Source organism: Melopsittacus undulatus, chromosome 1 (genome assembly GCF_012275295.1).
Source record: "Melopsittacus undulatus isolate bMelUnd1 chromosome 1, bMelUnd1.mat.Z, whole genome shotgun sequence".
In the NCBI taxonomy this organism is placed as follows: Eukaryota; Metazoa; Chordata; class Aves; order Psittaciformes; family Psittaculidae; genus Melopsittacus; species Melopsittacus undulatus.
Window position 1 is genome coordinate 132428460 of NC_047527.1, and position 24984 is coordinate 132453443.

The 24984-nt window shown below is 38.6% G+C and overlaps 1 protein-coding gene across 1 annotated transcript in view; it reads right to left on the reverse strand.

Moving 5' to 3' along the window:
- Nucleotides 1–24984, reverse strand: part of RBMS3 (RNA binding motif single stranded interacting protein 3) — a 707098-nt gene that overhangs the window by 317306 nt on the left and 364808 nt on the right. Inside the window, exon 5 of the mRNA XM_034063359.1 lies at nucleotides 24689–24858. Within this exon, the coding sequence (XP_033919250.1) occupies nucleotides 24689–24858 (170 nt within the window). The remainder of the gene's footprint in view (nucleotides 1–24688; nucleotides 24859–24984) is intronic.

Genomic DNA, 24984 nt, shown 5'->3' on the forward strand with positions numbered 1-24984 from the left:
TTGCCACAGCTGCCTCCACTCCAAACACATTTAATGTTAACCATGAGATCACATGCTTTTCTAACCTCAAATGTCTCCAGAATTTGGTCTTTATACTCACTTATGTTCCACTTAATTTTATAATTCTTCATGGTAATACCTGAAAGCTGACTTTGGCCCCAAAGATGTCAGAGTCTTCACATATCTTAAGAAGGCAAAGTCAAATTCTCCATCGTAGTGATTTATGGTTTTTCAGCGGGCCAACCTACCCAGCAGGAAATTTGGCCTGTGTGGTGCATCTTCATTTATTTGATTAATATACGTTTAAAATCAAATATATGAAAAACATGAAAAAACATGTCTTCTTGTGCATTAAATGGCCTCTGACAGACATATGGAAAAAGAATCCAACAAAAATCAGCGGCTAACCCACAACAACCTCAAATAAAACACAACCCCTACCTAAACCTCCGCCAACAAAAACTAACACCCAACCTCCCTTTCAGTTCAGCCACTCCTAATGAATTGATATGTTGTTTCATCCAAGTCAAGTGAAAGCAAAACCTTAACTCATCTTGCCAGCAGAGGCAGGCATTTGTGGTTCCACTGCTTTTAGTACAGATTTCCCAGAGTTATTTGGTACATACTGCGATTCTGCAAATACTTAGTTACAATAGAGATTTTACTCACAGAACTAATTCTGTTCTGTTCAGAAGAGGTTTCCTCCCGCATGTAAAGTTACATGCACACATTCACGTTCGCAGAAACAGACATCAGTGGTAAGAGGCACCACAGTAACAAACACTATTATAGGCAATTAGCCATATGCAGCCAATTTAATCTACTGCTATAAATCTTGAGTGCTACCACAAGAAAGTAATTGGAATTAATTTGGACACTGTTTGCCTAAATATTTTAAGTAATTATTTTACAGTAATCAGAACATCAGTTCTGATGAAGAACATTAGTGTGCTGCATGAAATCAGGAAGGTATTTTGTTCCTACAAATGTAGTCATACTTCTTTCTTGCATGTGTGGAGAGTGGTATTAAGTTATGCCTTCCCTCCAAAGTTGTTTGGCTTTCTGTTTGCTTGACCTTTAATTGTGATTTTATTTCCCCAGAAATAACAAAAATATATAGCTCAATGGGAACACACAAAGAAACAAAGATAAAGTACATCTCAAGAGCTGGCTTCTTGGTTTCTTACATTTAAACAGAAAGTACTGTAATATTCAACAGCCTGCAAATCTCTGCAAACTACTGATATCACTAATGTAAAACACACCACGTATACTTTTCTTGTCATGAGAAAACATGAGCACTGTTTAATTTCTTCCTGACTTATGGTGCATGAAGGTATTGTTTCAAAGATTTTGAATCAAAAATTCTGGTCAGAAAAAGACACTTATGGAACTGAGTTAATCTCAATGCCTTATTACAACCCTTCAACATAACAACTGCATCATTAAAGATAACCTACTGCATCACAGTACTGAAGGAAATAGATGCAATGAACCTGTGAGATAGCTACCCCAAGAACATGTCTACTGAACATTGGAACTGAAACTGCTATTCAGATTTCCACACAGACAGCATGCGTTGTTTTTTATTACATTGTTCCCAAAATGTTTTCTAAATGCATAGTAAGCACAAATAAAACTGTTTACATGCTTTTTTAAGAAAAACATATTTTAAACCCTTATACTCAATTATGCTTTTAATGTTCTTCTAAGTAACAATTTTCATTTAAAATCAGGTAGTCAGACATTTGAAAGAGCTTCCACATCACGAGCTACTACACAGACTAGGACTTCAGCTCATTAAAGAAGCATCCATGCAGTGAGATGATGACTAGTTGTCTTCATTGCTTCTCATAATACATAAGGACTGCCAAGAAAATTATAAAGTTTAAAAACTTCAGAAGATGTCCTTCCCCAGAATGGAAAGTTGCTTGTGGAACTCAATGCCACAGCCTGTGTTGATACCCCACAGAGGCTCATCTCTACATAAAGCTACCAGACAGCTTCTAGGAAGGAAAATCTGTCATGAAATTAAGAGCAAAGACACATCTGTGGCCCTGGAAGTCACATACAGCTAGGAGAGGATAGCACAGAAGTATCATCACACATTGTCCCTGTTTTAACATCAGGCACCTCCACAGATGCTGAAACAAATTCCTGTCTGACCCAGCTCAGCCGTTCTAACATTCCAAGAGAACATTAATTTGGGGACAGAAATACCTTCATACAAACACAAACATTTTTATCTTTCCTTGTATATATCAGTTTGGGTGAAACAGCTCAAGTCACCTGAAAGCCACTACTAAAATTACTTCACTTACAAATGGCAGTAACACACAATGTCACATAGAGGATACAACTAAGGGAAGAATCCACAAGAAACGTCTACACTCGGTCTTGGCTACAGAACTATGTCAAAAACCACTCAAGAGCTCCATCCCATTGCACCCCACATTTTCTGACTACTCAACAGATGGGAAAGATGCAAGCAATGCAGAATAAGCCCTTAATGTACATCAAAGTTGCAGTTTCAGTAGATCATTTCAAGAGCTTGCAGGCAGGTGGTCAATCAGCACTTACACTGAAGACAAAGCTCAACCCGGTTGCTCCTGGGAAGTTACTTGATAACTGCTGTTAAAATAGAGATAATTCCTGAAAGAAGCACTTCAACCACAAGTAATACCACTTGCAAGATGTGGGAACCTTACCCACTGCCCACGCTGATCCCAAACCAATAGGAATTTTCTGTCAAATGACACAGTTTTCAAGCCATTTCTGTTTCTGCTGGCAGAAAGCCAATGGTGCAGGGAAGACAAGTGGGCAACCAAGATCAGGAGGCAAGTGAGATTCATCTGGGGACTAGCTCAAGACAGGGGAACTGGGTGCCACTCATCCCCCTACTAAGGGACAGCCGCAACCGGGAGCTGCTGGGTCAAAACAGGGATTGCCTAGGAGGCCAGACTGGTTGGGGCCATTCACACTGAAATTCAGCTTTTCCATGTGGTTATGGAAAACAAAAGCCTCTGGGATAGGTAAGTCTTACTCTGTCCTCCAAGCCCAGCCTTTTGGAGTGGTGTCTCCCAGTCTTGCAATACAAAATGGCCTTCGGAGTAGACAGGCTGTTTCTCTCACCACCACCAGACTCGATGCTGTATACGCTGCTGTCCTCATCTACAACATGGTAGGTGCACAGGTGTGTACAAAACAAAGCTTTTGCCCAATTCTGGTTACTGCTTGTATGTTTTAAATGAATGTGAATCTTGGAATTTAAACCCAAGTAACCAGTATAAAGAATTCTTCCTTGCTTAGGTAAACCGGTGGAATTACCATGTAATTTCCAAGTTCAGAGTTTAATAGTTATGTCTCCAGAATCAGGGTTTACTCAAGGCCTCAACGCATTGCACTCGGAGCACAATTCACCCAACTGAAAACAGTCAACATTTCTAGGCATTTAGGTAACATCTGCTTTTATCTTGGGAACTTTTGCACTGGGATGAATTTGACCAGCAGTAATTGGATTTAGATAAGCAACACTGAGGCGCTTTCATTCTTGTGTATTAATATATAAATAGCATAACTGGGTTTATTTTGTTTAAAGCAAGCTCTATTAGGAAAATCATGGATTTGGGGAGAGAAAAAAAAAGCCACATTATAAGGCCTAAAGTACAGAAGAAACTACTGCTGGGTTTCTCAGGGATGTTATTCCAACAATACGCTGCCATATGAACTTAAGACATTCATATACCCACAAAAGGTAAATTCATTCAGAAAGAAAATATCTGGACATTTCATCTGCTACATAACATTTTCAATGCTAGTATTTCTTTCTCAAAAAATACAACAAATTACTATTCAATCCATTAACAGAGATTGAGCTGCTTCATTGTTGTTTCTGTATATTATAATTTTAAATAATGAAAATTTAAGCTCTTTTATTCACACAAAAAAATACAGCTACAAAATTCATGCTGTTCAGAGCACCATTTATTTGCACACACCAATGCCTGGCTTGGCGAATCAACAGAAACAGGTAGGTGCAGGGAACTTATGGTGTACTGGATTAACAAGACAGTACTTCTGTAAGAGCTTAACATTCATCTGCTCTGTCTTTTCTACTTACTTCAGTCAGGCTGTCAAGTTCACAAAAGCATTCCTTTACTAGATATAATACAAGTTAGTACAGCAATTCGGAGCAACAACTTGTCACAGAGTTTCAAAACATCACAGAAAAAGGGAGAAGGACCTCTTGAATCCTTTGGTTGTACATCTAAACCACCCCTGGACCAAGAGAGAGCATGACATACTTCCTGTTCAAACTAATCTGCATTCATACACTTAAACATTATATGCACATTCACCTCTAGAAAAATGGTCCCAAATGAAAGTGTACAGGCTCTGGAGACTTGCTGTGTTTTAAGTACTTAGGAAAGAAAGCCAGGTAAAACAGAAGTTAAAGTAAATGAAATTTAAACAGATATTGAATTTCTGGGAATAGAAAGAATTTGACCTTTCAGAGCTTTAAGAAGTATATCCCTTTAGTAGTTCCAAGGTAACTTTTCCTTTAGCCTTGTTCCTTTCCGTGCTAAAATAAAATAATAAAAAAAATGTTTTGTCTGCATGTAAATGAAATTAAGTGGCCTGATGCAACACTTCCAGAAATCAAAGGCAGTTTTTTCATTGCCTTCAGTAGCTCAAACCCTGTTCACAGGGCTTATAATAAGGCTACAGATCATCACACTCTTGATACCCAAGACAGAATAAAATGTCACTCACTAAGGTGGCACTACCTATAAAACCCTGACATTTTTACAGTGTTTTTCCACAGTTTGTTGCACTTAACTCTTCACTGCAGTTTCTGTCTAAAATGTTTATTCTGAATTAGTGCTATTACATTCATATTACATCGGTATGTTTGAATATTGATGCTATTTAAGACTTGTAAAATATGATTACATTATTGTACATCATATTTAAATTAAAATTCCGACATTAATATTTTTCCTTTGATAGAAAACTATATTTTCCCCTCACATTTCTGCCATGACAAATAACCAGTGTTAATAATTAATTAGCAAAATATTCTACAGTTGCTAAACTAAGTATGGAAAATGAAATCCATGCACAAATTAATAACTATGATTTCATGCAGAACACTTCAGTCCTTCTTCTGGGCCATCATTAAATCTTCAACTACTAATTACTCTGTATTAGCAAGAATTCAAATGTTTTTTTAAAAAAAATGCAACTTTTGTTTGCAGACGTTTAACAGTGCTGCTAAATTTTCTGTATAATGATAGGATGCATTACTGGGAAGACAGCTTAAAGATCTGAAACCCTTCAGAGAATGAGGTGTGTTTTACTGTAGCCTGTCACAAATGATAATGGCAGGCATACCCTGATTTTCAAAGAATAGGAGGAAAAAAATTACAAATCAAAACCTTATCTTTTCTGCTATAAAGACATTGCTCATTGGCATCTATACAAGAATTCAGTTATTTTGGTTATTGTGGAAATACCCCCCCACACACACATATCATTCCTGTAATGCAGAATTTATTTACTTTGTATGTTCTTGCATGCTGTGCTGTCTTCTATCCAGCTTCTCATTCACAGTCTTGCTTACTTATGGAGGATTCATTGTGAAATTACAGTTGGTATGAACCAGCATGTCAGCATACCATGATATTAATCTCTGAAGTATTCAATCATTTAACAATAGCCTCATTATTCAAAGGAACTCTGAGCATTCAGTTTGCACAGATTTTCCGACATTTCACTAAAACAATTTACTCTTAAAATAATTCAATGACTGCAACATATTGTAAAATATATATATAAATACATATGTCTCAATCAGATGGTTCCTTTCCAATAATAGCCAAGAAAAGAAAAAGAATTAAAAAGGAATTAAAGAAAAAAGCAAGAACTCCAGCTACCACCATGAACCCAAACTGATAATTTAAAGCTAAAGCATTTTATAGAGTTCACACAGAGGCCATTTGAATCAAGTGTGTGAGTGAGACTTCTTGAGTTCACAGAGCTCCAATTTCATTATTTGCAAATTAGAAAAATCCAGGTACCTGGGATGTCTTTGGAAACAGTGTAGTTTTGAGAGGAACTGTTGTTTAGGATTTCTACTTTGCAAAATACATATTTCAGGAATTAGACCACAGAACTACATCTTCTTTTTTTTTTCAATATATGTTTTTTAATCTTTTTATTTCCAGAGCTGGAATGTCACAGTTGTATTCCTTTTCCAAAGGCCAGACTTTGACAAAAGTGGTTCAGAGAAGCACATTTTTCTCTGCCAGAAATTTTCAAGGGGTAACAAGAAGAATCTGGATTTCAATTTTTATAATTACATGGACAGAAGTTCACACTGCTTGCCCAGGACTGAAATGGAATAACTCTGGTTTTGAGTTTCTTTGATTTTTATGTAGCTCCAAGAAGAATATTTTTGAAAGCAAAGTTTTTTTAGTCCGTTTATTTGGACAACTCTGTAGCGTAAAGACAGCCTCAAGAGAGGGTGTGAAAATGGATTCAATAAGCTATTTGTCCACAATATTTTTAAACACTTATGCATATCTACAACTTCAGACATGTAAGAAGCACAGTTGAACTTAAACACAACAATCCACATTTCCCAAGTTTAAAGTATGTTTGTAAGCTCATAAATTAATGTGCTTGCTTGGTGTGGAAAGTCCTCCCTGCAGCTCCAGTACAGTAAACAGACTTACACAGGACATGCAAGTGCATGTTTCCAGTCAGCGCGTGTTTTGTTTTCCTCAGTGCAATGCCTATAACTGCTACAGTAATTAGTTTTAACGGGACAAATCTGTTCTTGCTGGTAAGTCAACACAACTCTCAGGCCACGGTTCCAAGGCAGGCATTCTCAAAAGCTTTTCAAACAGCAAAATTCAGATTAGGTGAAGTCACCCAATCATGAAATATAGGTACATAATTTATCAATCATATATTAATTTATTTTGTCTTCAAAATGCTTTAAAAACTTGCAAGTAAATACAGCATTAAATTCTGACTCATTTATTAAAAAAAACAAACAAACAAAAAAACAAACAAAAATATTTACAGGTTTGAAAAGATATTTGGTTTAGAGCCCTTGTCTGTACATAAATAATACATCATTCTTTATTGTTACTATCCGAAGAGAGATGGGCATAACTGAATGTATTAGCCTTACTGTGTCAGGCTGGTAAATATCTTTGGAGAGGAAAAACTTATTAAAAATGGTGCTTTGGATCAAGCTTTTGGTTTCCAGAAATATAGTGCTCTCCTTCTGTCTCCAATGGGCTGCCACAGTTTACACCAATGGAGCTACTGCCTCCTTATTTACTGTCTCTGAGTGCTGAAGTTACACTTTCAGGTAACATCAAGGGCAGGGAATAGGGCATAATTAGCACATCTTGTAGCTCTCTGCTCATCAGTCAGCACTTCTGAGCCTAAGACAAAGTCTTAGTCAACCAAAACCTCTCTCAGGCTTTGTGCCAGATGCTCTCACTGGACACCTCAGCCATGAGTCTCCTACAGAAGAAAAACCAGCACTGGCAACTGCTGTGCTCTGCTGTGGTTCGGTTTGCACTCAGAAACAGCCAGCATGGACCAGGAAGGGGTTAGATAAGCCATGGTATTCACTAAATAAATACACTCTTTATATACTCGATATCTTCTGCCCTTAAAAGGAAACTTGTTTGGTTCTGCCAGGCAGAACCCCGGATAGAGATCTATGAAAAAAATACATGCTATGTAGCCCATCCATTCTGAAAGATACATGAGCAGATCTGGAGGAAGGAGCAAGAATTTAAATATTTTACGTTTCTGCTGAGAAATTTTATCCCAGGAACAGAAGATTCACTGAAAACCGCAGTGAGCACGTCTTGAAATCAACCAGTAACACTGGATTTGGAAGCAAATCTGCTTCAGTTGCTTGTGAGCCCTCAAGATATGACTTTTGTATATTACTGACTTCAGGTGCCTTCAAATAAACTAATTAAATCAGCTACAATCCTCAAACATATAAAGATACACATGGAAAAAATGAGAGAGAACTGTGATTCACTGGAATAAACCCACAATTCTTTTTGTAAGTGGCCAAGTAGTATAGTACTGATAATTCCTGTTGTTTTCAGACACACAAAGTTATGAAGTTATCTTTCAGTATCAAAAAATAACTAAGAAATAAACATATTTGAGATGTTTTATTTTGGTTATGTATTTCAAGCCTTTGTGATAGACTTGGGTTGTGTTTCATGCCTGTCTTTACAGCCATAAAGGAAAGAAACCTACTTTTTTCAAACACTGAAAGCTGAGATTCCCATCTTATCACATGCCTCAGGATCTAAGGCTTTAAGAAACAAATAATGCAAACCTCACAATAAACTTCTGAGAGTTGGCAACACCAAGGGCAACGTCTTCATCAAATATTAGTGAACATCCTCAGCTAAGGAAAAAACACTGCTTGGCAGTTGCATGGTTTGGGTCCCAGAAAACACACTTCCAAATGAAAAAAATAATAACAACAATGCACAAATCCACCCTGTGTTCTATTCCCTGCTTTATAAAAAGAGCTGGATTTAAAGATTTATGAAAACCCCAGTGTTGATACCTGTCACTTTACTACTGCTATCACACACATAAATGGTAAATATATCCTATACAGATAAATCATGTTCCAGCAGTCAAAATATAATCTACCAAATGTGCTGGGTTTAAAAACTAATAGCACAAAGTTTACAGTGATCACCTCTAGTGGCACGCTGACTGTTGAATACCCCATCAGAAATAGTGAAAGCACAAAAAACAATGTAAAAAGGACATAAGTCTGTCTTCATGGAGTCAAAGACACATTCCAAACAAAACAGACTTGCAGCCTGCAAATATTTACAACTATGAACAACTGAATTCATACTCTGCACAGTCCTGAATACAGCCAATAGCCAACTCTCATAAATCAAGCACTTGCAATATCAGGCCATGTATTTACACATTCCTGAAACATCTTATTCATCAACAGCATTTGCACCCTTTGCTCCCAGTTACTCAGACTACGGGAGTTTCTATTCCCCTTTTTGCTTAAGGGAAAGAAGCTCTCAGAAGACCAATATCTTGAATAAGAAGCCAAAGCAAAAGAAAAGGTCTGTTCCAGCTATTCATTTCCTATATGCCTCAGCTCTTCATTTTTTTGGGCTTGCTCCTCAGACCACTGAGATCAAGAGGAAGGCTTACGGATTCATCCTGTTCTCTAGTTTCTGAGAGCCATTAAAGGTTACTCTGCATGCAACATTCCATTTGCTAAGACAATTTCCTAAGTTCAGAATTCAGTTTCTTTTTGATTCCCACATTGACAAGACAACCGCTTCTTTGTTCAAGCTTCATGTTTATGAGAATTTTATCTTATCTCTGGTTTAGCCTTTAATATTGAGCAGAGTCAGAACATAATCATCCTCTTGTTTGAGATGTAAAGATTTATGTCTGTCTACTTTTTTAAGACACATAAACATACAAACATACTTACAAAGTCTAAGCAAATTTACTTTATTTGTGCTGTTATCTGAATGATATTTAACACCAGTCACAATTTAGTTCCTTTATCTCCCCTGTAAAATATTTTTGCAAGATCGGTTATAAGAGTAAAATGACAGCATCCTAGAAAAAACAAGTTTCCTACAGCCTCTCTGCAAGGGAGAAGCAAGGTTGGAGCAGCAAAGTTTAAGCAGCAGGAAACCTGCAGAAAACAAGAGAGTGAAGCAAATCATTAGTTTGCAGGAAGACTTCCATAGCCACTAGGTCACCCAAAGTTGAAAGACACACTTGGTGCTGCAGTGAAACTGTGATTGAGAGACACAAACATGCAAGAGTGGAGAATGGCAGAAGAATATTACCCTGTTCTGAGTTCCTAACTACACCTATACATGGCGAGGAATACAAGGACCCCTCCATCCCAGAGCCATGCTGGCCCTGCAGGAAAACAAGGAGCTATTTGAGATGGCTTTAACCTAATCCCAGGTTTCCCTGCATGGCTCTAAATCCCAAGAGCATCTGTAATACAGATGCTCCTTCAGAAAGCACTGATTTAGTTCTCCATGTTTGTCCTACATCTAAAAGGAAAACATGCTTTAAAAAAAAAAATCACTAAATGTCTAACCCCCTCTCCAACCTCCCGATGTTCCCCATCCCAGAGCTTCTTCAGAAGGCCAGTCTTTCTTTCATCTCTGAGACCTGCTCAATTCTGACAAGGGGGAAAAAAAGCAAACAACCAAATCTACCTTGAACAGAAACCCTTTCAAGTCTTCCCTCAATGTTGAAGCCTTTGCAAATTTTAATCCCTGCTCTGCCAATATTGTCTCCCCTTCCCCCTTCAGTGGAAATTTTCTACTTTTTACAAGCCCAGACCTCTGCAAAAAATTGATTTCCCCTAGGATACAGCAATCCTACTATTCTATGCATGGCCATTAATGATCACCCTGTTCACCACGGAGACAGACATGGCAGCATTCCTCCCCAGCTCCTTAGCATAGGAAGCACATGGGGAAAATAAGAACAACCTCAGAGCTTTACCATACCAAGAGTTCATCTTCTCCAGAAAATACCAAATAAAATCTCTGAACAAATTATTATGGGAGCAAAATAATTCTTGCAGGTTTCTGTAACTCTCTACTTCCACTTCACCAGATTAAATTTTTTTATATCTCCCCCAAATAATAACCATCATGTAGTTCCCTCTCTGCCAGAGCCATGTGGGAATGAACCTTAAATCAGATGTGACTTGAAATCATGTTGGTTTTACTTGAGCCCTGATCTGAGGGTATCCAAAGGCAGAATGCATTTTAGCCTAGCTTGCAAAACCTGCTCGAGAAGGTGAGAAAATACCTGGGTGCTGTACTGTTTGCAGGTTTAGCTGCCTTGCAAGCAGTGTACTTGCTGGCTTCACTATCTCTAGGAGATCCACAGTCCCATGTTTGATTCCAGTGTCACTCCATCCTTGGAGTGACAAACAGTTTTCCCCTTAGCTCTTGGTGACTCTGTTGGCAATGTAAAATAAAACGACTGTACTCACAAAAGAGCTTAAACCTTCTCTATAAACATCATGTGTATAGACTGTAAACTGACCATCCTGCCTCCTCCTTGACCCATGAAATAACTTCCCCTTGTCCCTGCTGGTACAGGAGTGTACAAAGGAGAACTGGAAGCCACAAGGAAGAAGATGGGGTAGTTACACCCTTTCTTCCATTTCTAGCAAAACATTTTATGTGATGAAGTTAATCTTGCTTACTGAGTTGCATTGCTAGCTTGCAGCACCAAAAATGAGGAAAAATATGAATAAGGCCTGAAGATGGGTATAGAGCTTTCTTTTTCTTTCTTCTATTTTTTTAAAGTATAATTCAGCTTAGTTCCAGTGAATTTGCCCCGAATAAACAGGTGCAGTGTCTTTAAATCCAAAGGTAAATTTAAACCAAAACAAAATCTTTTTAGTGACTGTTGAACAAAACAAAACAAAGCAAAAGCAAACAAACAAACCCCCCACCCAAAAAAACAACAAACAAACAAACAAACAAAATAAGCCAGACCTAAAAATTAGTTCTGAAATTGGGAAAAGGGCTTAGCTACTGAACTGCAACTTAGTCTGAAAAAAGTCTACACAGCTAATGCCTAATTCAGCACTTCAGAAGTGCTGGGGTGGGTAAACTGCCCAAGCCAAGAAACTCATATTTAGAGCTCACATTGTCCAGCTACACTCTAAATTGTGCCAGGATTTCTTTATATAATTCTCACTAACGCTGGCTGATATTAGCTGAGGAAATCCTCTGCAGACAAACAGGACAATCCACCCCACCATAGGTTCCATAAAATCACACACTCTATGGAAATTTCCAAATACCTCAGCACAACATGGGTGAGTTAAGGATAAAGTTTCAATCCTGAACTCCATAATTTCCTGTCTTTTGCTAGTCTACACAGCTTTTTAATGTTATGTTAATATCATTTTTGTGGGTGTGATTGAATTACCAGCCACTCTTGATGCCAGCATTAGTGGATTTCTGCGTAACAGGAGAGCATGCTTTACTGCACATACTGTTACTAAATACTATTAAGCAGACCAGCTGCAGACCTCCTGATAGCAGGACTGGAGGGCTACCTCGTTAGGAGGTGATGAGCACTTTAGTGCTGGCACACAGCCTAAATCCCATGAACCCTCAGCGTGTCGAACTCGCCAGCACGTCCCCACCAGACAGCCTGCTGCAGCCCAGCCCCGGGACTCTGCTGAGAGCACAGGGATCCTTCTCCCAGGCTCAACATCCCAAGACCTACACAGTGCTGCCGTGACTTGGCAGTCTGAAAAAATAGAGATGTATTTACTTGGCAACATTTCAATTCCAGGTGCAACAGAGGGCTGCTAAATTCTCCACCGAGAGCGTGCCTCACACACTGGTGACAGCTACTAACTAGTGGCACAGTGCTTTAAAAATCCCTTTCAGAAGTCTTTGCAGAGAGATTAAAATGCCACATGTACGTGAGCTGTAACAATTCTAGGGCAGCCTCTAAAGGGAGACTTAACATGTGCTTTCTCATCAATACCCTTGCACTGCTAACCAGCACCTACCTAGCAAATGATGAGCCTGACTACAACTATGTGCAGAAATATCCCTTTTAAGAGGAAGACTGCATTACAGGAGGAAGTGAGGGCAAATCATGGAAATAAATAACGAGGGAGGACAAGGAATTTAAGTCTGTTCCACGTAGCCAGCTCAGTACACACTAAACTCTCCTGACAGGCATCATCATATAAGGAGTTGCAATGTATTCTAGTCACTCTTGCCACTCTGACCCACCTGTTCCTCACCACAAAACACCTCTTATGCTGGCTAGTAAAGCTCTACTTACCCAGTAGCAGTGGGAAATTCAGCTGCTAGTGCTCACCTAAGAGCAGTCTCATGTCCCCAACACCAAGAGAACAGTACAGGAGGGACAAGTGATGTGGTTTTGTAATTAAGAGAAATTTCTTGTCTCTCCATATGGAAGTGTAGTAAGAACCAACAAATACAGGAACCTAAGAAGAACTAAAAAGTGCAAATCCATGCTACAACAAAGCCATTTTTTTCTTACAACTTTCTGAAAATAGAGATGAAACAATCAGAAGTCCTAAAAGTTCTGACAGTATTTAATAGCTGTATCATTATAGACTGCCTCCCATATCTCTAAGACCTGCAATCAATCACGTCTTTAGTCTAATTCTTATGTTAGGAAATGAGCAAAATCATGGTATGAACATACTGCCATGCTTTGATTTAAACCCCACCAATGACTTGTTCATAGTCCATTATGCTTCACCACAGCCACTAGTTTTTCTTTCCATTTAGAAGCAATTGCTTTATGTTCATTTTATTCTAAGAATCAAGAGACTGCCCCATATGAATTCTCCAACGGGCTGTACGTTTGTATGTGTGGTAGGAATTCATTTGTTATGCAGTTCATAAGACACTTAATAAACTTAAAATCAAAATATTTGTGCTAAATTATTGCAGAGTAATTAAAAATATCATAGCCATAATCCATCCAACTGAAAATCCTAAATTTGGTGTTGATTTAGGTAAAGCAGATAGGCCAAGAAACATTAAAGATTAGTAGAGAAATTAAGAAACATTAAAGATTAGTAGAGAAATTAAGGTCTACAAAATTAACTATATCTTAGATCCAAAATCCTTACTTTTTAAAATAAACCTTCAACAGTGCTGCAGTTTCCCCTTTCTGTGGTTTTTGTTACTCAAAGCTGACAATGGACAGACACATGATTTACAATTAAAGGTAATCAAAACCTTGGGGGTGAAAAAATGAGCTTCTGCTTCTGACATAATGGCAATACCAGTGTACTGTGATCTCAACAGAGTGCATGTTGCACCTTACACTCCTGCTGGGATACCACAACAGCTTTTGAGCATCATTTCTTCTGCTTAGGAACATACATGTTCCAGTGATGTGTTTCACCCACTTAAGGATGTATACAAACAGATATGGCTACATAAACTACACATAATAACAAATCTCTATAAATATGAAAAGGGAAATTATTTTCAGATAATAATCATCTCAGATAATAAGTTTTAAAAACATTTAGATGACCCTCTCAGTCCTTGATGAAATTATCTAAAGGCTGTCTTATAATCAGAGCTAAACAGCTCCATCTATTTTTATTATTAAAGGAAAAAGCCTGAAAGTGACTTGATTACATTATTTCTGAGAGGAGGACAAAGGAAGAGGGAAAGGACCTGAAAGGTCTTTAATCTGATTGCACCAGAACCAACAGGTAAAAACACCAGAAAGTTGATTTGGAAGTAGATCTGAAATTCTGACCAGGTAACATGGTTAACAGGAACAAACTGTTAGCAACAGCAGATTTGCTGTTGCTTTCATATCTTCAGAGTCAGAGTGGATGTCTTTCTGGCAGATTTTCTTTACATCAAAATAAATTTCTATATTCATTCCAGGAGAAAATAAGGGAAATTTAAGGATCTGAATGGAGCAGGAAATAATAGTAGACCACCCCTTGGTCTCTTCCGGATCTTAAATTCTATGAATCTGTGGATTATTTTATCCCTTTTAATTACTAGTTCCCCACTATAAAGAAGCTAAAAAGTTAATATTCTTCTTGAATCTATGAATTACAGGAAATAATTGAAGTTTTATAATTGGATTATAACCCCAGGAGTATATGGAAATGCTCAACTGGGAAGCTGAAGTAAGGAAAGTGTGTCTGGTTGGGAGTTTTTTATGTGATCACCAGGCAGTAATAATCATAAATGCTGTACTTATTACATGTATTACACTGAAACAATAACATGGCTGTGATCCTGCAATAACTGCTACTTAAACAGACTTCAATGTTTCCATGAAGCTTATATGATGCTGGGTATCTGTTGGCAGCAAACATTTCAGAATACAGCCTACATTTCCACACAGCTGTTACCTTCATTAGTTTATGAGGGGTCACCCCCAGAGCTGTGGCTGGGTACTTTCCAAGACAACCAGAACCCAGAGGTTTTCACTTTCCCCAGAGTTTGTGATAGGGACACAGAAAATACCCACCCAAAGAAAGTAAAAGGCCTCTTCAGATCTCTGTCCAATCAACATCTTTTAAAAATTAGGCTGAAAACATTCCCTCTTGCCTGTTTCCATTTTATAACGAGACAGACATAAAACCTCTGACGTAGCTGCAAAAATTCTAAGCAATTCCTTCTCTAGTGATCATTTTTTAAAAGAATTAAAGACTTTTCAGTGTTTAACACAAATCTAATGCAGTGCTTCTCACAGTAAACCATTCCAGGAAGTTACCACATACTTGGAATGAAGGACATTGCATGCTGCATAGTACAGAGCTCTTGTTGATGCTTGTTTGGAATGGTATGGAAAAGTCTAGCAGCTGAACACAATGACATTTTTGTTTTTGTGCTGATAATATTCAATAGCTTTGTCACCAAAGCTGGCCTGCCACTTCCCCTTACACAGAAATACAAGCATGCTCTGAGGTTCTTGCTATTAGCTGGAAGCAGGGCCCAGGTTATTCCTGTTTGGGGCCATAGGAGGGTGTATATTATTAAGCTTGTATTGTTTCCTTTCAGCAAAGCTTTAGGACAATGTATTTCTTAAACAGATCTTAAAATTATCTGTGTCATACTTTCTAGATAAAGGTTACAGAAACAATTCTGCTACACAAATGTCAGAACATGAACAGTGTGTCTACATCCTCACCCAAAAGTTTGTGACTCCTAAGGAACATAAACCACATTCCAGTCAGAGAACTTCCTACTTTCTTCTTCACATTCTGCATATGTAATACAGCTATCAGTTCTCAAAGGACAACAGATCAGAAAGACTCACTGAACTTGACACTGCAGAATTTAGGAGAAGAAATACCACAAATGCAGTCATGTCTAAAAGTCATGGATGAAATTCGAAACAGAAGAACTGAGTGACCTGAACTTTCATTGCCACTATTTCCATTTGAAAAATAAAAAACCCACCCAAAATAAAAAAAAAAAAACAACCAACAACCCAACAAAAAAAAATCACAACAAAAAAAAAACACAAACTAAAAAAAAAACCAAAAAAAAAAAACAAAACCAAACCAAAAGCACCAGAAGGACTCAAAAGGACAGCACTGAAAGATTCTTTGTGAAACCACCAGCACATAGCACTGGAAAGCAGAAACTGAGCATCGGAGTTTTACAGAATGCCTTGAGGGTCTGGAAAATATAGACTCTCAACACTCCCATGGTCTTGAATGCTCTTCTACAGAGCAACACTTACATTACAAAACCAGGCATTTGTGACAGACATGCATAGGCAGGACCTTTCTGTCCTTTGGACAGTTTTTTGGCCATGAGCATTTGCAGACTCTTAAATGCTTCCATCAATAAGAAAATAGCCTTATGGATGGATGGTGATGCCATGGTTGGCTGGCTGCATACAAAACATGCTGAAGAAGTGAGGAAAGGAGATACAGAAAAAACTAGAAGCACACACGTCAGAACAGGTCAGAAGCAGTCCATTAAGTGTGTTTGCCCTCTCCTTCTATCTCAACACCCCTCCTGCACAGTAAGCAAACCAAGAAGCTGTTAATGGTCATGCCCTTCACACCACTATACAGAAGACTCAATATTCTTGTTACGAGCTCTCTGATTTGTTGTGCTTTGGTGTGGGTTTGGGGTTTTTCTGGTGATGCTGGTTTCTTTCCCCGCCCTCCACCATCAGATGAAATGTTTTCAACAGCAGTGTCTGAGAATGCTGCCTCCTCCCCTATCTTCCATTAAAGCAGGTTCATCCAGCTTGAAAGGAGATGAGAAACTCTCACTGGCACTCTGTCACACTCCAGTGGAAAGATAGGCACACTCAAAACAGAAGCGTGCAGGTGATCATTTATTACTTTACACAGATTATTTTTCTGTTTTTCTTTCTAACAATGGGCATATTCACATCCCAGTTGGAGCTCTCTCTAGTGCTGTGGGCATTTGCTGACCTAGTTTTGTTTTCCCTGACAAAAAGGCTAGACAATAAGACCAGTTTCTTGCCTATTGAGCAACTTTAATGCTTCTTTTTAACAATGAAAGATAATTCTGAGATTATTTTAATGGAGAATGCATATACAAATATTTTTTTAATGCTATCAGGTAAAGGAGAAAAAAACCTGTGCATGCCCATATTTACACACTGCAAAGACGTAATTTGTATATATCTGAGTACAAAACTGCAAATCATCTGATTTCAGAAACCAAGATGTTGCTCAGAATAAATACAAGTTCTTTGTACCATTTCAGACCCAAAGAGCAACCTCATAACGTTTCTAACAGCATTAATAAGCACCATCACTGTGAAGATGTCTTCAGTGCAAGAATTAACAAATCATGCCCCACAGCATTACGTTCCTCTGCTTTTATGTCTACTTCCCATGTCCTCAATGCTCACTGTTTAGTCCCTGATCAAAGGCATTTTGACTTTAAAGTATTAACTTGAAATTTCTTTCTTTTCCCTTTCTTACCCCTCTCAATAAACTTTTAGGAATAGTTTATAATACAAAGAACTTTTTCGCCTCGGTCTTCACCAGCAAGAGCTACAGACACTCTGCCTAAGTCGCAGGGACTGCAAGAATGAAAAACCACCTAAGATGAAGACCACCTAAGGAGTGTGAAGGTGCATAAGTCCATGGGACTTCACGAGACATGTCCACAGGGCCAACACGGCTTTTGGTGGCTTTCTATGATGGGGCCACAGCATTGGTGGATAAGGGAAGAATAACTGACATCATGTACCTGGACTTGTGAAAGCCATTTTACACTGCTCTGAACAACATCCTGGTCTCTATAGTAGAGAGACATGGATATGGTGGATGGACCACTCAGTAGATAAAGAAATTGGCTGGATGGTTGCGCTCCAAGAGTTGTTCAACCACTTGATGTCCAAATGGAAACTAGACAAATGAGTGTTCCTCAGGGGTCAGTATTGGGACCGGTGCTGTTTAGCATCTTTGTGGGACTGAGGCACCCTCAGTAAATTTGCCAAAAACACCAAACTGTGTGGTGTGGTCAACACACTGGAAGGAAAGGATGGCATCCAGAGGGACCTGGACAGACTCAAGAGGTGGGCCAATGCCAACACCTAGGCATGAACACAGGCATTAACAAGTGAGAAGAAGTAGTTCCCTCATTGCTTTGAATCAGCAGATTTATTCCAGCAGGACACTTTTGCTGTGCTTGGCCCAACAGTACATCCTTCTCGGGATTTTGCTTTCCCAATTTTTCTTGAAATCTGGGGCTGTTGGAGTTTTTCTTCTTTGCCCTCAAGTGTGGACATTTCTTTGATTCCCATGAAGACTGATATCTTCAGCAGATTTCAGAGCCATTTGCAGTTCTCATATTACCAGGATACACGGAACCAAAACACCCACAAAGATTGTTATATGAGCTAATCCCACTGAATGAGCACTCTCACCTTCATGCCCTTTCAGTCTTTGCTATATCACAGAACAGTGTCACCTGGTATTAATTGCAAGAGAGACACAGATTATGTGGTTCTGTTTGAATGATTACTGAAGCCACAGTGCACCTTGTTTTAACATACACAAGATTACAGAACACAGTAAATTCCTTTAAGTCTTGAGAGATTACTCCTTAAAAATACAGAAGCAGACACAGGCTTAACATGCCACTGCTATGGGCATCTCAGATAATTTGGGGTTTGTGCTCACTAGGGCCAGGTTTACACTGGGTACAAATTTGGTCTGACTTTATTTTTGAACAAAGGATTTACTCCAGGGATTCTTTTGGTCTTTTTGTTTTGAGCTTGCTATGGGGATCTTATTTTTGTTAACCTTTAATTTATTTATAAAGATTTATTTATAATTCACACTGATTATTTTTATTAGCATTATAATGCAGAAAAAAAAGAAAGGAAGGGAATTTACTTTCCCCATACCTTCATTTCTTCAGTTCTCACATAATACGGACTCTTGTTATTTTCACGAAAAGAAAATAAAAATAGCTAGGAACATGAAACTCTTGCTGCCTTAACATGTGGCAAAACCAGCCATCACAAACTTTCTATAAAGCTCAGTCAAACTGAAAATGTTGTACTTGTTGCAGACCCTGTCCTGAAAGGCACCTTGAATACCTCTGAAACCTCAATGAACTCAGCAGTTCTCTATGGGGGCTCACAGTTCATTTCAAAATTAGTCTAGTATTTAAGTAATGTGTGTATTTTCAATTAATAACCTCAGTTACATTATCCTTGAGGCTAGCCCTTCCGTAGAATCCAAATAGTAGCAGCCTGAATATTTATTCAGATGTTCCATGGGACAAAACCAAGGTCATTCAGAATTAAATGACAGGCTAAAATCTCACACTAGATGACCTGTCAAAGACACAGTCAGGATACCATCAAGAGAAAAAAAAAAGCCAAAAAACAACTAAAAAACAAAACACACCCCCCAAAAAACAAGCCCAAAACATTAAATAATCTGCACAAAATATAGATCTAGAAGCTATTTAGAGAAAGCAACACTCATGACAAGTATGATTCAGTAGGTATTTCCCATGCTTGGAAAACTATTTGTCTGGAAGATTCTGTCTCATCTTCTTCACGAATCAGCCTAAAGCAGCATACTTACTGCTTTTTAGGTTTAGATGTCTTTACTGTTTGTTGTTCTAATTCATCCTTTAATTTTACCCTGGACCACAAAGAAGACAAAACTTGAAGGGTGACAAGTTAACTAATCCAAACAGGAATGAAGTACATGGAAATAGATTTCTGAAGGTACATGACAGATGCAAGGGGAGACAACCAAGTCAAGACAAACATATAAGTAAGTTTAAACTATCAGATGTTCGAAGTAGCTATCTTCCAGACTACAGACTGAAAATTTCAATCATAAAAAATTCATGACTGAATCGAGATGAACAAGGCAATGAACAAGGCTTTTTAGTCAAATGCTGCGGGGTTTAAGACACTTTTCCCAAATTCCCGTTCTCTTCTTCAAAACTTTATCCTCTAAAAAACATTGGGCCAAAGTCATCTTCAGTGCAAACATGTAGAGAAACAGACAGACAGAAGGACCAAAATCTTGAGAGACATACTATGAGTTTTTGAAATGAAAATGAAAACTCAAATGCTTAATATATGCGTGAGATTTCCTTCAATCTATCTGCACCGGAATGTAGTTATTAAGAATGGGACCTGTTCAGTATACCAGTAGGGAACATCACCATCTGTGTATGTCTGTAAAAGAATTTTGGAATTTTTCTGGATGAAATATAAAATCACGCATGAAAATTAGAGTGACAGGCTGTGAATATTTCAAAGATAATAATTTATATTTTGCTTGTATAGTGACAGATCATGTACATTTTCCTGTATATAATCTGTAATTTTACATTTTAAGGTTGATTATCTTTCCTTTTGATAAAAATCATATTTTGACTGGGAAGATACATGTATAATAATGTGTACCACTGCACCAGCACACTGTGTATGTCAGTAAAATAAATGCTAATATTGTGATATTAACTAATCTTTTCATGAAATATTTAATAACACAACCTTGTCACATTTAATAATCACAATTTTAGATCTGTAAGTTCCAGTGATCAATAAACAGAATAAATAGAAAACCTCAAGACAGGTTAAAAAAGGACAAGGTCCATTTTTATAAGTTCCTTTACTGTTTTTAAAAATCCAGGAAATGATACACACATAAAAGAACAACAGATTCTTGCTTGCTAAACATTCCTATTCACTCTTTTTCGATGTAACCTTTGACAGAGTCTATAGGGTCCCAAATGAGGCAGTGCAAGCTAACAGCTTCCTGCTGCAAAAAAGAGTTTGATGCTGGACACCGTTTAAACCAAATGCTGAGGACCAGAAACACACCAAAATAAATTTCTCCAATAGTATTTTTTGTATTTTATTTACTCAGCTACTGTACAGCTTATGATGACTTGTTTTCCTTTAGCTGTTTGAACAGTTTGACAGATTACTGTGACAAGGTTATTCTTAAATTGATGAAAGGTTTGATAGTGTCAGAACATTTGTCAGAAATGTCTGACATCACATGTAATGGACTCTGCACTTCTAGAATCAATGGTACTCCAGTCTGCTGTTTCCTGCTTAGTGTGTGAAACACACCACCCAAAACCACACAGCTGAAATACAGAAAAGCAGGCAGGACTCACCAGAACAGCCTCATGCTTTAACAAACAATTCTCATTAAAGGGTTTCTCTTCCATAACCCACTCGGCAATAGGCAATAAAACAAGAAATGTTACGCATCACTTAAAGAGTAGCTTCTCTGCTGGAGTAAATCTGGAAATGGGATGGATTATGATAAATGTACACAACCAGAAGCATCTTAAGCATTTCCTGTACTTCTGCCAGAGTGTCCTGGGTTCAGCAGTAGCAGTCATTTTTCTCCTTCTTAGCAGCTGGTGCAGTGCTGTGTTTTTGACTTCCAGCCTGGGAACAGCACTGATAACACCAATGGTTTTAGTCGACACTCAGCAACGCTTAGTCTGACCAAGGACTTTGAGTCTCATGCTCTGCCAGGGAGGAGGGGAAGCCAGGAGGAAGCAGAGACAGGACACCTGACCCAAACTAACCAAAGAGGTATTCCATACCACAGCACATCATGCCCAGGATATAGAACTGGGGACAGTTACCCAGCAGGTCTAGATCACTGCAGGGGTTGGGCTGGGTGTCAGTTGGCGGGTGGTGAGTGGTTGTATTCTCTTCCCTTGTTATTTCCCTTATCATTACTATTATCGGTGGTAGCAGCAGTGATTTGTCTTACACCTTAGTTACTGGACTGTTCCTATCTCAGCCCATGGGAGTTACATTCTTTCAATTCTCCTCCCCATGCCTCCGGGAGCTGGGGGGCAGTGGAGTGAGGGAGCAGCTGCGTGGTTCTTGGTTGCCGGCTGAGCTTAAACCATGACAGAGAGAAATATTGTGGGTTTAGAACATTATTCCCCAGACCTGCCAAATGTCAGACGTTATAAGTGACAGCTGTACTGCTGGCAGCCTTGTCACATGCTAGAACAGAGGAAATGGGTTCAGAAGGGCTCATCTTAGGCACTGGCAGCTAGCTTAGGGGAACCAGTGTCCTGGATATAAGCTAGCTTTGGTGAATAGCTCTCTTAAATGCAACTCTCCAAAAATCTTGCGCTGCAAAATAATCATAAGTTTTATGGACTAGAATTTAGGTTTTCACCTCACATCTTGCAGCAAATTAGACTAACACTTTGATGCAGGAAGCCTAGGAGCCAGCACCTTCTGCTGTTTTGTGAAAACCCATTACATAAAGTCTTTCACACATAGTGAGACCCCAGTCATGTAAGCTAAGAGAGCTCTACAGAAGACAACCATTTCTGAACAAATCTAAGTCTTGCTCATATAGCAGCAGATTGCTGCTATACATACTGCAGTGGTGGGGGAGAAGGGATTTGGACCTTTATCCACCTCTACTATGTAACCATCTGCAAAGTTAAAAAAAATGTCTTTCAATATATTACTTCTAAAATCTACATGCTGCCATGATAAATTTTTGTCTTTTCAGATATTTAAGTTTTCCTATACCACTTTCTTTTGCTTTCACAAATACCTCTAATATTCTGGAAAAAAAGACAGAACAACGATCTGGTTTTTCCTCACTTCCATACAGACAAAGGATAGAAAAATCTGCAAAATGAATGTCAGCATTTTTCCTAAAGAGCATCTGTTCACACAGGAACGCCATGATACCTAGACAAAGGCCTCTAATCACAGAGCAGATTAAGTTTAGTAGAGTGCATTAAAAATTTTGCCACAGTGCTGACACGAAGCTCTCATATCATACTCAGCATGCACTTCCCATACACAGGGGTATACGTAAGGGGTCTGAACTTTGTGATTCAAGTAGCACTGTTCATACCAGCACCTCACATCATGACGGCAGCACTAAGCACCAAAGCCATGAGGCTCTTCTAGGAACAGTTAGTTCATTCCCTATTGGTTGAAAGCATTTGTCTGAATTTGGACAGGGTCAGACTGTAACAAGACGTATGGCAAAATAGCTTTCTGAACATCAGCAGACTAGAGTCAATTTATACCTACTGAGGATCTGGCCCTTAAACAGAGATTATCTGTGGCTGTCACAAGCAGGAAGTGTCAATGAATATAGCTTGTACAAATGTCAGACAGGTACACTCACAATTCAGCTTCCATGAAGTATGAAAAATCACCAGCATGCTATACTCCTATGAGCAGTTTGCCCATTTACCTGTAGCAGCTTTAATAGGAGAAAGTCACAGGGAAGAGATTCAAGCTCACATAATTCTGTTAAAGTTCAGATATCAACTGCAGTAAGACAGCTAGTTCCAATCCTAGCCAGCCATGTCCACATAAAGCATACTTAAGTCTTTCAGAATGTTTGGTCAAAATCAGGAAAGACAGAATCACATAAAATTGTAGCATATCTTTAAATTGTTACTCCTACAGCAAGATTCAAAGCAATATTTAGATTCAAGCCATTAGATCAACCCCAGACTGCTCCTTACTTTACCAAATTTCATTTATTTGTTTAACTTATTTGCAATCTATTTGAAAGGCTGATTTGTGATGACAGATACCAGAGGTACTGTTGACTTTTGCAATAGACAATTCTGTGGCAAAGCATTATAGTTCTGCATCATAATAAGAATGGATTTTTATTTTTCATATCTCTTCATGTTCTTATTTCAACACAAAAAAATGATGTGCTATCCTAAATTCCACCCAGGTGAACTTACTTTGGAATCTCAAACTGGATTATTCCCCTCCCATATCATAGAACCAGCTAGGTTGGAAAAGACCCTTAACATCATCAAGTCTAATCATTACCCCACGACTGCAAGTCCACCAAAAACCACACGAATAAGAATATAGACTTTGGAAATCCACTCAGGTTCCCACTTCTACTCTCATTACCCACCACATTCAGTCAAGTGAGGAGGGGTAAGAGGATGCAACATTTTAAGAAACAGTTCTTTTGATGATGCGTGAGGAGCAAAGAGCTCCTTTCTGTTGCCTCTCCAGTTTCAACAGGAATAAACCACAATAAAACTGACATTTTTCAGCACAATGTGCAAACGTGACTCAAACAGTGCCACTTTCCACACCACCATTTTCAGTGAAACTGCAGATGATTATATGTTAATTAGATGGTTACCAGGCCACCCTCAGTGGGTTTCATACTTCTCAGTCTTTGAGCCCAGAAATGTGTGACACAGCAATCACAAGATATGATAAATAACCAAAGTGGGACCACCCATGTTTTGTTGTACACCAGGCCGTGATTCACAGATCACCATAACTAAAATCTGCCATTAGGAAGGTTTACTTGCCATGCAAATTCTTCTTTTAACATAAGAAATAAGCCCCACACATTAAAATAAACAGAAGTCAATGTGAAGGCCCTCATGTCTCTATCCCCTAAATTCCATTACCAGATAATTTTCCAACAGACATTAATTAGCTGTTCAAACTAAGGAATAACACTTGGCCTTCAAGTGCAGAAGGCTTCTGATGTCTTTTTGAGGACATCATAAGTGTAAACTGAAAGGCCAGCTTTGACAATTTCCTACCCAAAGACACAGAGTATATTAAGTGCACTTACGGCTGGCACAGCTTGATAAGGTCCTGATCAGTGGTGCCGGGCGGAAGGCCTCGAATGTACAGGTTGGTTTTACTCAACTGCTCTCCACTGCTGTTGTTGCTGCTGTTGTTGCTGCTGTTTGTGCTGGGGCTGGGAGGAGCCATGGGATGGGGAGCTGGTGCATAGGACTGCTGGAAACAGAACAAAACAAAGCGGCTGTTACTGGAAAACAAAAGCATGGGGTGGACTCATGTGCTTTACCCAGGTAATTCCAGAGTTGTGTACTGAGGGCATGCTTGTCCTGATCACCTCAGGCT